We start from the raw sequence: 15,857 nt of genomic DNA, 5'->3' as shown, positions 1-15,857 counted from the left end.
AAAACAACCTAGAAATGGGTAGATTGAGATTGGATGTTAGGAAGAAGTTCTTCCCCAGGAGGGTGTTGAGAGACTGACACAGGTTGCCCAGGGAGGTGGTGGAAGCCTCATCCCTGGAGGTGTTTAAGGCCAGGCTGGATGTGGCTCTGTGCAACCTGCTGTAGTGTGAGGTGTCCCTGCCCATGACAGGGAGGTTGGAACTGGATGATCCTTGAGGTCCCTTTCAACCCTAACAACTCTATGATTTAGGTGGGCAGATATCCTCAGGTGTAGCAAAGACTTCTGCAGTATTTCTAGAGGTGGGAGCACTTACCCTAAGGAATGAAAATGCCTTTTGAGCAGCACTGTGCCTGCAATTTCAGGTAACCTTCTCACTGCGAGCAAACAAGCAGCAGAAACAATGAAACCAATAGGAAAGCTCAACATGATGGCTTATTTACTTTGAAAAGTTCTGAGACTCTTTATGGACTGAGTGCTTGGAGAGTGTTTGCATTTACACACCTGCTTCTGCAATGACACATCCTTTTCTTTCCAGGACATCCAACCTGACAAGGAAATACTTGTTGATGTCGTAGTGTTTTTGTGGCAGAAGTGTAAGAAAGGACTCCAGAAAATCCCAACGAGTGGAAGTGACTGCTTGAAACATATCCACAAATACAAAGCTTACCAAGTACCCTTTGACTCTAATGTATTTCTCTTGACAGGAATGCAGTTTGCTAGAGTAAAGCCCAGAGAAAATGTTGGTATTCAGGCTAAGCTTATGGGAAAAGGCAGATCAGTCTTCTTCACTGAAAATGTGAATTGTACCTGCAGTTTAAGCACACTGTGCTCCCATATGCCAATATCAAAATCTCTCTTAGCCTTTTCCCACAGAATAACCCATTCTCTGCCAGTGAACCATGGTGGAAAGAAGCTGAAATAGTGAAAGCATTTAAGCATGATGTAAGAAGCAGCATTTGGTAGAAAGTATCAATATATTTCCAGAAAGTTCCCTAGATCAGTTGAAGAAAATGGCCAAAACCTTACAGCATAAAAGAAGAGAGATGGGGCTCAAGAGTATTTGACCCACTGGACAGACCCTCAGCCTTGGCTTGAACCTTTCCCTAAGACTGAAAGGCTCTGGGCGAAATGCAGCCCTCTGAAGGATAATTAGAATCACAGAATCACAGAATGGAAGGGATCTCTCAGGGTCATCTAGTCCAACCCACTCTGCAGTAAGCAAGGCAATCCTCAACTAGATCAGGTTGCCCACAGCCCTGCCAAGCTACTTTCTCTGGGCTGCCATTTGATGCTAACCAAACCCTTTTTGGAGGAGTTCATGTTCTAGCCCTGATCTCTGTAGTAAAATTGTTCAGAGAGTCACCAAAAGGCAGTGTATGGCTACTTCCCTCTGCTCTCTTCTATATTGTTGAAGTGGGAAGGTGTGGGATGAGTGAGAGGCAAAGGTTCAGAGCTGCGGAAGGCTAACCATGCTATGACAAAATACAAAAGTTGTGTTCAGAGAACATTCCTAAACCCTTAAAAGAGTATAAATAATTACAACAATGTTCTGAAAACTCAACTCAAATCAAACCTGCTCTCTGAAGAAATGGAGGCTTTGGGGAAGATTAAATTGGGCTTACTCTGCTGGCATGCCAGAAAGGCAGCCAAATCCAAGAGAGAGTTGTGTACGTGAAGAGTTTTAAGCAGTTTTGAGTGCAAAACTCTATCTACCTCTGTAATGCAGAAATATCTTGCAAAAATATCTTTTAACTCTGTCCTGATTATTATTTCTTTCCCCCTCCTCTCATTTTCAGTGGGTTCAGATTCTCTGGATAATAAATGAAGCAATTCAGAGGAGCAGCATAGCAGAAGCTGATGCTGCAATGCTTGCAGAGGTAACCTTGTGTCTAACTGCAATATTGGAAAATGTTGCTGATGCTGCAAGTAAACCTAAGGCAAAAGCAGGTAAAGCTTTTAACAGAACTATAGATTCAGATTGGATGTTAGGAAGAAGTTCTTCCCCGGGAGGGTGGTGAGACACTGGAACAGGTTGCCCAGGGAGCTAGTGGAAGCCTCATGCCTGGAGGTTTTTAAGGCAAGGCTGATGTGGCTGTAGGCAACCTGATGTAGTGTGAGGTGTCCCTGCCTATGGCAGGGACCTCAAGGATCATCCAGTTCCAACCCCCCTGCCATGGGCAGGGACACCTCACACTACAGCAGGTTGCTCAGTGCCACATCCAGCCTGGCCTTAAAAACCTCCAGGGATGAGGCTTCCACCACCTCCCTGGGCAATCCATATCCCCTGGCAGGGAGGTTGGAACTAGCTGATCCTTGAGGACCCTTCCAGACCTGGCAATTCTATGATTCATTGGCTGGATATAGTGTTGCTATGAAGTATAAGGCACATTTAAGAATACTATGTTGCTTAGCCTGGGGAAGAGGAGGCTCAGGGGAGACCTTATGGCTCTCTACAACTACCTGAAGGGAGGTTGTAGCCAGGTGGGGGTTGGTCTCTTCTCCCAGGCAACCAGCAACAAAACAAGAGGACACAGTCTCAAGCTGCACCGGGGGAGGTTTAGGCTGGAGGTGAGGAAGAAGTTCTTCACAGAAAGAGTAATTGACCACTGAAATGTACTGCCCAGGGAGGTGGTGGAGTCACCATCCCTGGAGGTGTTTATGAAGAGCCTGGATGAGGCACTTGGTGCCATGGTTGAGTTGATTAGATGGTGTTGGGTGACAGGTTGGACTGGATGATCTCAAAGGTCTTTTCCAACCTGGTTAATTCTATTCTCTTCTATTATTTGAAAGTTATTAGAGCATCATATTGTGAATTTTATAACTGTACACATGCAGCTTCTGTGTTTAAAAACCCAAAAAGCTTCTGATGAAAGAGTGTAATTACTTCTCCTAGGTGAGTAACGAAGAACTGAGTTATTGCCAAGCTCTTAAGTTAGTAGTAGAGCTAATCAGATAGCACTAACATTTTCTGAGTGTATTTCATTTTCACTTTCTCATTTTCTTCCCATAAAAAAAAAGGAAAAAGAAGTGCCTTAGTCTTGCAAGATGAAACCTGTGATATGCCTGAAATACTGATGGTAATGTCTGAGTTGTCTTCATAAACAGAATGGTTTTGAATAGCTTAAGGGCATTTATTTCTGCTGGAAGCTTTAGTCCAATCTGGGATTTGGTTTTGTAAAGCTGGCATTTCACAGCCATGCCAGTGCAGAGGGGAAAAGGAAAGATCTTTTTCCTCAAATGAAATAAAAATGGTTTAATAGCACTTTTTAAAAAGGTCATGCAAACTTTAGTTCATGCTCTATGTAGGAACGTGTTGTTCCTCTTGCTCTGGGGGCCACTGGGTGATGAATGAAGACAGGAACCCTGTTGCCATATAGCAATGAGATTCCAGAGGGCAGAGAATCTCAGAAGTCCTCCTAGAAGTTCTTCATTGCTGCATTGTGCAATCCCTATCATTATAGAGCCTCAGAGTCCCACTTACCGAAGAAGTCTTGGAAGCCCTTAACAGATGAAGCAGCTAACAGAAGTCCTAAACATATCCCTCGCAGCATCCCTACACCCAAGTCCTTGCCAGAAGTTGCTAGCACAAGCCTCTAGCAGCCCTAAACCTCCAAGCCTAACCTAAGTCCTTAACCCTAGTAACTACTGTTCAGAGTGGCTGTTTCTATACTCCCTTAAACCTATCAATCCCTTAACCTGTAAAATCCAACAACCTATATAAGTTAAAATCTTTTCCCAATGAGAGGTGCCAGCATGTCAAGGAGGCAGCTTCTGCAGCATGTTCTAATCCAAGGGTGCCAACGTGAGGGTGCTGTTCTTGGCACCCATGGAATGTTGCTCTTCTGCTTTTTGCAGTGTGCAGTTGGTCAGTTAAGGAGTCAGGCACTCTGCATAAGTCCAGCAGCTGCCCTCAGAACAGTGGCTGCAAGAGGAATGTTCTTGGAGTTGTGTTCTCTGCTCATTTGTTTTTGTAAGGGCCGTGTGTGTTAGCTGGAGCAATCAAGTAGTTCAAAATGACTTCATTAAGAAGAGGAGGCATACTTGAGCCTGTGGTCTCAGCAATGTTGTCAGTGCTCACACATGTGGAGAGGCTTTAATTCAGTGGCACTCTTCTTAAATACGGTGCTTCCTGAATAGAAAAAAATTCTGTGTTTTCTTCACAACATCTTCTGGAGCTCAAAAAAACCCCCAGCTGGTGAAAAATGCTCCGTCAACTTAATCTTCTAAGTCCAGTTTCATGCTGCTATAAGCTAACTCTTTGAGTTAGTAAACTGTTTTTTTTCTCAGAGCTAGATAAAAGCAGTCCTCATTTAATGAAAATTGCTTGAAACTTAAAACATTTATTTGATGAAAGCATGGGGAGCAGTGTGCAGGTTATTTGCCAGAGCTGAACCTGCAACACACACAAACAGCAGCACGTGGGTTTTGATAGTCCATATTGTAGTTTTGAATAAAATAGGCCTCATAAGATGAGTTTCTCTGCCTTTTCATTCCAGAAAACTCCTCCAGAACAATTACAAATTGCTTATGAGAGTCTGGAAAGGGCAATTAGTGCAATGAACGCCTCTCGCCTAACCACCCTCCTACCAGGTGAAAAGTCAGCGTTTGACAGCTGCTGTACAAAGGTAAAGCCCACAAAAAAGCTGCACTGTTGCAAAATCCAGAAATAATGGGAATACAAAACTCATCTTTTCTTTAGGCTTAGAAACCTTAGCATTCTCAAATACACAGGATCACGGGATGTCAGGGGCTGGAAGGGACCTCCAGAGATCGTTGAGTCCAACCCCACTGCCAGAGCAGTTTCATATGTGTAATTAATCCAGTTTCCCACTGATTGGTCTGGTTTTCATTGTCCATTATCCCTGCTTTCTCTGTCTAGTCACTCTCCTTTACTCCATGCTTTCTTGAATGACTGTACACTGCACTGGTTAGGCCATACCTCAAGTCCTGTGTCCAGTTCTGGGCTCCTCAGCTTAGGAAGGAAGTTGACTTGCTGGAGCGTGTCCAGAGAAGGGCAACAAAGTTGGTGAGGGGCTTGGAACACAGCCCTGTGAGGAGAGACTGAGGGAGATGGGATTGCTTAGCCTGGAGAAGAGGAGGCTCAGGGGAGACCTTGCTGTCTACAACTACGTGAAAGGAGGTTGTAGCCAGGTGGGGGTTGGTCTCTACTCCCAGGCAAGCGGCACCAGAACAAGAGGATACAGTCTCAGGCTGTGCCAGGGGAGGTTTAGGCTGGATGTTAGGAGGAAGTTTTACACAGAGAGAGTGATTGTCCATTGGAATGGGCTGCCCATGGAGGTGGTGGAGTCACCCTCACTAGAGGTGTTCAGAAGGAGACTTGATAGGGTGCTTGGTGCCATGGTTTAGTTGATTAGGTGGTGGTGGATGATAGGTTGGATATGATGATCTTGAAGGTCTCTTCCAACCTGGTCTGGTCTGGTCTGGTCTGATCTATTATTCTATTCTATTCTATTCTATTCTATTCTATTCTATTCTATTCTATTCTATTCTATTCTATTCTATTCTATTCTATTCTATTCTATTCTATTCTATTCTATTCTATTCTATTCTATTCTACAGGTATGACACGTTTCAGTGTTCTTCAATATGCTAAAACAACAATATGTCAAGATAAATATAGGAAGCTATGTTTCTGTTTGCTTAATTGCTACTTCCTGTTCATTAGGTGGACTCAAATGATCAGAATTTGAACTTTGGTTTGGGAGGTGGTGGTGAGAAGGCAGAAACAGAGAATGGGTTTGTGATGGATTTACACTTGGAGCTCATTCAAACCCAACATCGAGTAGCTGTGAAACTTCTTAAAATGGCACAAGGTAGGTTTCAGTAAAACTAAATCATAGAATCATAGAATGCCAGCTTGGAAGGGACCCCAAGGACCATCTGGTTCAGCCTTTCTACATGATAATGCAGTTGAAAGGAAATGACCCAGCACCCTGGCAAGCTGAGTCTTAAAACTGACCAATGTAGGGGAATCCACCACTTCCCTTGAGAGATGATTCCAACGTCTGACTGTACCTGTGGTGACAAATTTTCTTCTGGAGTCTTCATAACTTGATTAGAGTCCTTTAGTAATGCATTTGGTGATCTCAAGAAACAAAGGAGCTCCTCTTCTTTCTCAAGAGGAGCTGATGTAGGGCAGTGTACGCCACATGCAGACAGAAGTAATGCACTGAAACTGCAGCGTTTAGATTTACCACACCTCTACTCAATCACTGGGAGTTCAACTCTGCTAGGAGCTACTGGATTTGGTTCCTAGGCAGTTTGTTGTGCTGTTTCAGTTACAATGCTAACTGTTACAACAGTGCCAGTGAGGGAGACTTGAGGGATGCTCTGCAGAATTTTTTCCCCCTGCAATATAAAGTTTTTCTCTAGAGAATGACTTGAATATTTTATTCACTGCTGTTTGTAACCTGAACTTCTACTCCTTGACAACTCTACTGAAGTTGTCCTTATCTCTTCCCTGTCAGCAATTATCCCATTCTTGCCAAATGCCTTCTGAAAAAACCCTGCTTGGCCTCCTATTCCTGGTGGGTTTTGTTTGCTTGGTTGCTTGGGGGGTGGGGTTTGGTTGTTATTGCTTGTTTGGGGTTAGTTTGTTTCTTTGATTTGTTGATATATTAAAAGCTTGTATTACATGCAACCCTATGAACAAACAAGATCCTTCCTCCTGTGATCTTCAGTCCAAGAAATTCTCCTTGAACCAAATATAAGAACATGAGCTGGAGCAGAGTTTTACTACAAAACTGCACCTTAAGTCCTCTCACTGACATGTTCTCAATAGCACTATCAGAATAAATAACTCAGGATTTCCTTCCCATACAGGTGCTCAAAAGGAAAACACATGGAGGTCTGGCAAGTCTCATGTGAATGTTAAAGATTCCCCTTATTTGACAGGTAAGGCCTGGTAATGATGATTTTAGAAGCATAACAATTTACCACTGCTGCTTTATAAATGTCTCACAATAGATGTTTTACAGAGGGATTGATAATGAGAAAAATTAAGAAGAACAAACTCTCCAGAGCAGTCTTTTTGATGCAAAAGGCTGCACAGAAGTACCCTGAAGACTTAACCACTGCTTCCCAAAGGCAGCTGCTGAAGGTAATAAAAAAAAGTGAATCAATTATCACAGAATCACTGAATTTCAGGGGCTGGAAGGGACCCTGAAAGCTCATCCAGTCCAAATCCCCTGCCAGAGCAGGAACACCTACACCAGATCACACAGGAACACATCCAGGCCAGTTCTGAATGTCTCCAGAGGGGGAGACTCCACAACCCCTCTGGGCATCCTGTTCCAGTGGTCTCTCACCCTCACAGGGAAAAAATTCTTCCTCCTGTTTCCATGAAACTTCCTGTGCTTCAACTTCTACCCATTGCCCCTTGTCCTGTCACTGGGCACCACCCAGCAGAGCCTGGCTGCAGCCTCTCAACCTTTACATATTTATAAACATTGATGAAGTCACCTCTCAGTCTCCTCCAAGCTAAAGAGTCCTCAGCTCCTTCAGGCTCTCCTCTTACGGAAGATGTTCCACTCCCTTAATCATCCTCATGGCTCTGTGCTGGACTCTCTCAAGCAGCTCTCTGTCTTTCTTGAAATGAGGGCCCCAGAATGGAGACAATACTCCAGATGTGGCCTCAGCAGGGCAGAGTAGAGGGGGAGGAGAACCTCTCTTGACCTACTGATAGGTAGAAGTGCTATATCAGTATCACAGTTTTTCATGTTATGAATTACTCCTTCTTGCAAAAGGCTTGAGGGGCACTGGGTGTTTTTAACAGACGTCAAATTGCCCCTGAGAATTTTCTTTGTTATGAAAGAATAAAGTGACTTAAAGCATGGAAAGAGCACATCACCAAGTTGTGTGCACAGATGCAGATTGTAGGAAAGCTGAAAGAAGATAGGATCTTTCTTTCTACACTTAGTCACCTAGACTGAAATGATGAACCTATGCCTTGCCAAAGTGTCATGCAGGTTTCCCTCTCCCCATTGCAACCTTCAACACCTTTCTTATTCCAAGATCTGTCTTAGATTACCTTGGCTGCTGCTGCTGCTGACATGGACTTTATTTGTATTCTTATTAAATGTAGAAACTGGAGATTTAGGGATTTATTGAGGCTGAAGGTAGAGTCTTCATGGGCTCATTCTGGAGTTTATTTATTTATCCATTTAGTTTTAAAAATCAGTGAGAGCCTTTCCATTGAGCTTTGTCCCAGCATCTGCCCATGAAAATTGCCTTCTCATTGGCAGGGCATAAAACTCCTTTATACAACAACTAACAGAATCTGCAGTTCCCACTGTGGAATATATGAAAAAGGTATTTTAAACAGGAAGCTAGAAGAAAATGTTTTTCTCTTAACTACTGTAAATTTGGAATCATGATCATAGAATCATAGAATCAATAAGGTTGGAGAAGACCTCAGAGATCATCAAGTCCAACCTATTACCTAACACCTCATGACTAATTAAACCATAGCTCCAACTGACACATCCAGTCCCCTCTTGAACACCTCCAGGGATGGGGACTCCACCACCTCCCTGGGCAGCACATCCCAAAGGCCAATTACTCTTCCTGTGAAGAACTTTCTCCTCACCTCAAGCTTAAACTTCCCCTGGCACAGCTTGGGACTGTGTCCTCGTGTTCTGGTGGTGGTTGCCTGGGAAAAGAGACCAACCCCCACCTGGCTACTACCTCTCTTCAGGTAGTTGTAGAGAGCAAGAAGGTCTCCCCTGAGCCTCCTCTTCTCCAGGCTAAGCAACCCCAGCTCCCTCAGCCTCTCCTCCCAGGGCTGTGCTCCAGACCTCTCCCCAGCTTTGTTGCCCTTCTCTGGACACATTCAAGTGTTTCAATGTCCTTAAATTGAGGGGCCCAGAACTGGACACAGATTTAACACACATACCTTCTGTGTCAGAAGAATGCAAAAACTCCATCAGAAAAGGCACACTAAAAAGAAATCTCAGGTATTTGTGAAATATGTGGTGCTTATGAAGATAAGATAAAGTGATATGGTACCAAAGGTGTAACTGCAGTCACCAGGGAAGACTTACAAGCAGTTCCCAAGAAATGTGTGGTTATCCCAAACAGACATTTGCAAAGGCCTCATACTGCCCTTCAGCATGCTTCTGTGCACTTTTTCACAGGGAAGATGTAGATAAAAAAAATACATCTAACAGATTTGCAGCCAGGAAATGTCAAATTTAACTTTGCTTGGACAAACTTACCCTGATCCTCTTGGATATGTGTGCTATAAGGAAATATTTAATGATATGCTCAATTGATTTTCCTCCCCGAGGTGGGCTGTGTTCACCTCATGACCAGCAAGTCCATATATTTTCATGCTTCTCTCAGCACGTCCAAGATGTCTATACAGGATGATATGGAATTAATTCCAGTCTTTGCTACTGTTGTCAGCACAATATGGTATTGTAGTCAGCACAATATGGTATGTCTGCCCAGACAAGTTGTGCAGGCTGCAAGCCCGGCAGCATTCAAAGCCAGGTTGGGTGGGAGCTTGAGTAACCTGGTCTCGTAGGAGGTGTTCCTGCCATGCCAGTGGGGCGGGAGCTAGCTGATCTTTAAGGTCCCTTCCAACCCAAACCAGTCTGTGGTGCTGTTCTTATTGCACTGTTTTTCAGAAACATGCAAAAATCCTTTTCTCCTGCAATAAACTACCAGGCAGGTATGGAAGCTTCTGAATCATACCTGTATACTCATCACACTGCTTAACTACCTCACCTACTCTGTACCCTCAATGCTTTTTTGATTGCTCTCACAGCTGTTTCATCCTTCCTTCCTGTCCTACATGTCTCCTTTATGGACTTGAGCCCACTGTAATTCTTGTTGGCCAGCTGGAAAACTCTATTAATATGATCAAGCTAATACCACAGAACAAGTCTATGGCTCAGGAAGGGATAAAATGTGTTTTATCACAGGGCAAGCCTGTGGCAGAAGCAGGGATAAAATGTGGAGGTTTATAGTGACATTTGGCTCCCTATTCCATAAGATTGTTCTTTCTCCTTCTGCCACACTGCCACATTTATTATCTTCCAAGTTCCACAATTAATGAAGAACAGGTCAGGTAGTACCACTCTCAGTCACAATACCATCTTTATCCAACCTGAGAGCAATTCCATCCTTGCACTAATAAAAAGTATGTCCTCAGGAGAGGAGAGGAACGAAAGCCACAAGAAAAGTCTCTACAAGAAAGCTGGGGAGGGACTTTTTACACAGGTTTGTTGTGACGAGGTCAGAGGGAATGGATTGAAGCTTCCATGACTCCTTCAGAACTTCTACAGATTAACTCTCCATCTCTCTCTAGTATTCTGGTTTTGTTTCTTATTGGTGCTAATTACTGCTTGACACTAATTGCTAATTAACATTACTGTGATTGCTCTCCTTTTGTCATAGGTTCTTCCAAAACTGGGTATGCCTCAGCCCTCTTTCATGTGCAGCTCTACATTCTCTTTATTGTACTCTGTGAAATGAATCTGCATGTGTAAGACCTAACAACAAAGTGCCATCCATCTTGACTGAGAATGGAAGGTGCTATGGAAATCTATAAAAGTCATCTCCATTGCAGTGAACTCTTGTTAGACCATTTGGAAACCCATTTATAAGTTAAGTCTGTCTGGTTGATGTGTTTTCATATTTTTCCCCCCCTCCCTTTTGTTTTAAATCCTAGGAAGCACTGACTTTAGTTGAGCAAGTTGAAGCTGAACAAAAAGCACTGTATCACAGTTTCAGAGAAGCTATCAACAACAAGGAAAAAAGCAAGACTCCTCCTCCTCCTCTGCTGCTTTCTAGATCACATTGCTCCATGACTTTTAAACCAGCCCCATTCTTTTCAGATATTCAGGTAATGGGGGTTTTGTTTTGGATGATGACTGCATATATAACTAAACTATAACTATAACTATGACTATGACTGCATATAATAACTAAACAATGCACCAGAGAGCAAAAGTTGTTTCAGCAGCGTTATACCAGCACAGTTTTCTCTGTTGTTCTTGAGAAGATTACACTCTTCTGGCTTAATGATGCCTTTTTCCCCCCCTCTGTGATTCAGTTGTGACTCACTCTTTTCATCTGAACATTTGCATGAGGCTTTCTTCACCTCGTGTGCATCATGTTCCGTGGTGTTTCTGTTGTGTAATACTTATTCTACTTGTTGAAAGCTCATTCTGGCCCTTAGGAGCCAAAATGCTCCTAGCTACTATCTGAAGAGCTGCAAGGCTGTTTCATCATGTGGTGAGAGAGGAAAGCAACAGAAACACAAATCTTGCTAACAGTGGTAATCATAGAATCATTAAGGTTGGGAAGGACCTCCAAGATCATCAGGTCCAACCTTCTGTAAGAATGTGTCATAGAACATAGAAGATTTCACCTCAACATGAAGAGAAAGTTCTTCACAATGAGGGTGATGGAGCACTGGAACAGGATGCCCAGAGAAGTTGTGGAGTCCCTTCTGACACTTTCCAAACCCACCTGGATGCATTCCTGTGCAGAGTACCTTAGGTACTGCTGCTTTGGCAGGAGGGTTGGACCAGATGATGTCTGGAGATGCCTTCCAATCTCTAATGCACTGTGAGACCCTGTCTGTGAGTGGCTGCCTTATAACTTGCAGTTTCTTTAGTCAAAGAAATTAACTAGGGAACAGTTCCTCCTTTTCATCTTTAATGAATGGTGGGGGAGAAGAAAAAGAAATAAAGTTCTTTAAAGCCTAGTAGTTCATCTGGTTATTTTACTTCATGTTGTTCAATACAGGAGAGAGACTGCAACACATTGGGTCACTAGATGGTGCAATGTGATTATTATTCTTATGTGAGTCAGGCTCTTCTAGAATATTTTCTCTCTCTCTCTAAAGATACAGATGGCTGTTGTGCAGACATAAAAGGTATCTTTTTAGCAAGAACTTATTCACTGCAAATGGATACTTAGGATTTAATTATGCATCTAGGGCTGTAGCACTAGAAATCAAAGGATCTCTACAGTTTCCTGATCTTAAAGTTGCTCATCTGCTGACAACAACCTCTTCTGTTGCAATACCTCCCTCTGAAAAGCAGTCAGGACTCATTACAAGAAAAATCATGTGTGTTACAAGGAAAATGAACATAATAGCCACAGAGAATTTGAGATGTTGAAAGGTGACCTCATCTGCCGAACCTCAGGTCTGCTTTAACGGCTGCTGAAAGCAAATAAACTTAGTACAGGCTTTCTAGTAGAAGTTTAAAGCAAGAAAACTTAATCAGATGCAGAACTTACTGAAAGCCATCTTCCCAGTTCTACAGAGAGGAAATCAAAGTGAGTTTCCATGTCTGATCTCACTGCACACACGACTGAGCCCCGACCCAGGAATCCTGGATTCCTGCATTCTTTGTTGGATGAAGATAATGAAACATGTGGATGAGATGCCTGCTGAGATTATCAGCAGCTCAATGGCATCAAGAAAATATTGATTCCAACAGAAGCTAAGAAGATGGCTTGTTCAGAAAACAAAACTTCATCACTTCACATCTGCACTTCTGGTGCCTGTTTTTAAGAGTCTGCCCTCAGGCAGTTTGCTGAATCAGAACCTGAGGTCACCTTTAGGAGGATACCATTGTAAGGATCAAATAATGCATCTGGATGTGACTTTAAATCTGCAGGATGACCTACAGAGTTTGTGCTTTGGGGGAGAGAGTAGCCCAGGATAGGGGATAATGGGGATTCATGTGATTTATTGCCATTGTAGTAAATCTAGTTCTCCAGCTGCATCAACTAAGCAATGTTTCCAATGCAGTGGGACTATTCAGCTATACAACTTTAGAGCTAAGTGTTGGTTTATGTTTTTCCCAGAGGCTGTTTTCACACCCGAGTGCATTCTACACCAGGCAAAAAGTAGGGGCAAACTATTTCCTATCAAATTAATGCTCTTCATTTTCTTCAAAGGTTTCCTGGTACAGTATTTTGGGCTCTGTAGCAGAAGGAAGCACCATGAAAGTGAGGTTAAATAACAACAAACTTCCCAATGCAGGAGAAGAGGTAAGACAGAGATAAAACTCCTCTAGGTTGCTGTTTCTTCCTTTCAAAACCTCCAACTTTCCAAATGTATACATCTTATATATATATTTAATCAGGTTAACTGACCAAGCCTTTGACAAACCTCTTGGTCTTTATTTTAAGCAATTGAAATGTTGCTAGGCTGGAAGCATCCCAAAAAACCCAGAAAAAAAATAGTTCTGGTAACCTTTATTTGAATGATGACATCAATGATTCCCAAAGCTTCATGTTAGGCAAGTTTCTGTCCCTCCTGTTCTGCTTTCTGAGCAACATCTAAGAAATACAAGGGGCAAACTGTGTGATGCAATTATGGAGTGCCCTAGACACTGCTCTTTCCAGGGATCCACAATAACAGCAGAAATTCTAAACAGATATAAAGTGCAATATTTTCCTTAATTGCATAACTTCTATCAGCTGTTTCTTCTTAACAAGACCTCACCTTACTTCATGCTGGCAACATGGTAATGTAAATCCTTCAATAACCTTCATGTTCAGACATGATTGACTTCCAGGTTCCTGCTCTTTCCCTTTCATGTTGTCACCATGTGGTAGGACGAACCATCCCACACATCTGTGATGACACATGAATCTGTTGATGCTCTTTGATATTATTTCTTGTTTACAATTTGATGTTCTGCTTCCTGAGTTTGCTTTAAGCTTTGTGCTTTGTGTTAGTGTATTTATTTTCCTTTGGCTAATGCTCTGATGTCCCTGCCCAGACTGAGAGAATAGAATTAACTAGGTTGGAAAAGACCTTTGAGATCATCGAGTCCAACCTATCATCCAACACCATCTAATCAACTAAACCATGGCACCAAGCACCCCATCAAGTCTCTTCCTAAACACCTCCAGTGATGGTGACTCCACCACCTCCCTGGGCAGCACATTCCAATGGCCAATCATTCATTCTATGAAGAATTTCTTCCTAACATCCATCCTAAACCTCCCCTGGTGCAGCTTGAGACTGTGTCCCCTTGTTCTGGTGCTGCTTGCCTGGGAGAAGAGACCAATCCCCACTTGTCTACAACCTCCCTTCAGGTAGTTGTAGACAGCATTAAAGTCTCCCCTGAGCCTCCTGTTCTCCAGGCTTAAGCAACCCCAGCTCCCTCAGCCTCTCCAGAGGTCTCCTGAAGAAAAGGCAGATAATAATTGAATGCTGTGTTGTACTGCCCTCATTTCTCATGTTGTGCATCAGGCACTGTGTCAGTTATTTGTTCTTTCAAGATCCTAAAGACTTAATTTATGTAAGTTGTCCTGGTTATGGAAGGGAAAGTGGAAAATGCCAGTCAGGAGGGAGCCATGCAAGTGGACAACTAATACAAGGAAAAATGAAGGGAAGAGTTTAAAAATATGTTGTTTGTTTCTCACATGCTTTCCACTCGCCGACATTCAGCTCAAAGCACCTGCGTCTAGCAGCATCACATTCGCCCTTCAAGCCTCGTTGTAATATTCTCTGTGTAGCGTTAGCAGCCGCCAACGTGCTGTCGAGTCGCCCTCTGGTGGACACGCGGCGGAATTGCACATTGCCAGTATCAGTATCACTAAGGTTGGAAGAGACCTCAAAGATCATCGAGTCCAACCTGTCACCGCAGACCTCATGACTAGACCATGGCACCAAGTGCCACGTCCAATCCCCTCTTGAACACCTCCAGGGATGGTGACTCCATCACCTCCCTGGGCAGCACATTCCAATGGATATTGACTCTCTCAGTGAAGAACTTTCCTCTTCATCACAGTTTCACAGAGTTATGATGATGAGAGGACTTCAGACTTCCCCTTGCCCATATCTCACACACATGTGGCATGTACAGAGGAGAGCCATATGCTCATTTTCTGGCTAGAGTGTATCCAGCTTGGTGACTGCAAGCATGCACAGCATGAATGTGCAAATGGACAGAAACTCCAGGTCCAGTTATTTCTGAGTTTATGTGCTGTGTCTACTCCAAAGCATTCCAGAGAAAACTGATATTCCCCCTCCCTGTCATTTCACTGTTTGCAGGGGCCTAGTATTACATGGAAACACAACATGTCTGTTCATCTGGGTTGTACTTTGATTGTATCCAAGACCATTGAGCAATTTATCTGACCATAAGGGTTTAGAATTTGAGGTTTGGTTTTGGTGTGGGCAGTGGGTGTAACCAGAATTAAAAAAAAATGATAATTTCTTGATAGGTGCCAGCTGATGGGAAGAGCCTCTTGGAAATCCAAGGTTTAGAGACCAATGAGAAGTACATATTTGCAGTGGCAGCATATGCTGCCGATGGAAAACTCATTGGTGATGCCATTGGGGAAACAACTAAGCCAATCCTTGCTTATCCACCTCTTTCTGCCACTACTGTTCGAGCCTATCTAACTCAGGTAGGGTTTAGAATCTTTGGTAATCATAGAATCATAGAACTGTCAGGGTTGGAAGGGACCTCAAGGCTCAGCCAGTTCCAACCCCCTGCCATGGGCAGGGATACCTCACACTAGAGCAGGTTGCTCACAGCCACATCCAGCCTGGCTGCAAAAACCTCCAGGGGTAAAGCTTCCACCATCTCCCTGGGCAACCTGTGCCAGTGTTAAACACTTTAATTTGCTTGTAATTCAATTTGCTTGTGATAGACTGGTTTTTACTTGCAGCTCTAAAACTTCTTTGGGTAAAAGCTCTAAACTGTCTTGCCAGAAGCTTGCACAGATCCCAATTTTAGCATGGCAATGTGGACAAATGGCAGATTTGAGCTGGCCAAGTCTTAATTCAAAATGATCACCCAACATGATTGGGAATTCTAAGTTAAGGGGAAAGATGTCTCTTAGTTTTATTA

At 43.2% G+C, this 15,857-nt stretch overlaps 1 protein-coding gene across 1 annotated transcript in view; it reads left to right on the top strand.

The window, feature by feature from the left end:
- Positions 1-15,857, top strand: part of CFAP54 (cilia and flagella associated protein 54) — a 111,876-nt gene that overhangs the window by 25,570 nt on the left and 70,449 nt on the right. The window contains exons 14-23 of the mRNA XM_068142887.1: positions 536-670; positions 1,797-1,947; positions 3,019-3,077; positions 4,497-4,625; positions 5,687-5,834; positions 6,844-6,915; positions 6,999-7,120; positions 10,697-10,870; positions 12,943-13,035; positions 15,226-15,411. Of these exons, the coding sequence (XP_067998988.1) occupies positions 536-670; positions 1,797-1,947; positions 3,019-3,077; positions 4,497-4,625; positions 5,687-5,834; positions 6,844-6,915; positions 6,999-7,120; positions 10,697-10,870; positions 12,943-13,035; positions 15,226-15,411 (1,269 nt within the window). The remainder of the gene's footprint in view (positions 1-535; positions 671-1,796; positions 1,948-3,018; positions 3,078-4,496; positions 4,626-5,686; positions 5,835-6,843; positions 6,916-6,998; positions 7,121-10,696; positions 10,871-12,942; positions 13,036-15,225; positions 15,412-15,857) is intronic.

The sequence above is a fragment of the Melanerpes formicivorus genome, unplaced genomic scaffold (assembly GCF_026170545.1).
Source record: "Melanerpes formicivorus ecotype bairdi unplaced genomic scaffold, bMelFor1.0.p_v2 SCAF_8, whole genome shotgun sequence".
Classification (NCBI taxonomy): domain Eukaryota; kingdom Metazoa; phylum Chordata; class Aves; order Piciformes; family Picidae; genus Melanerpes; species Melanerpes formicivorus.
This window is presented reverse-complemented; position numbering and strand designations above follow the sequence as displayed.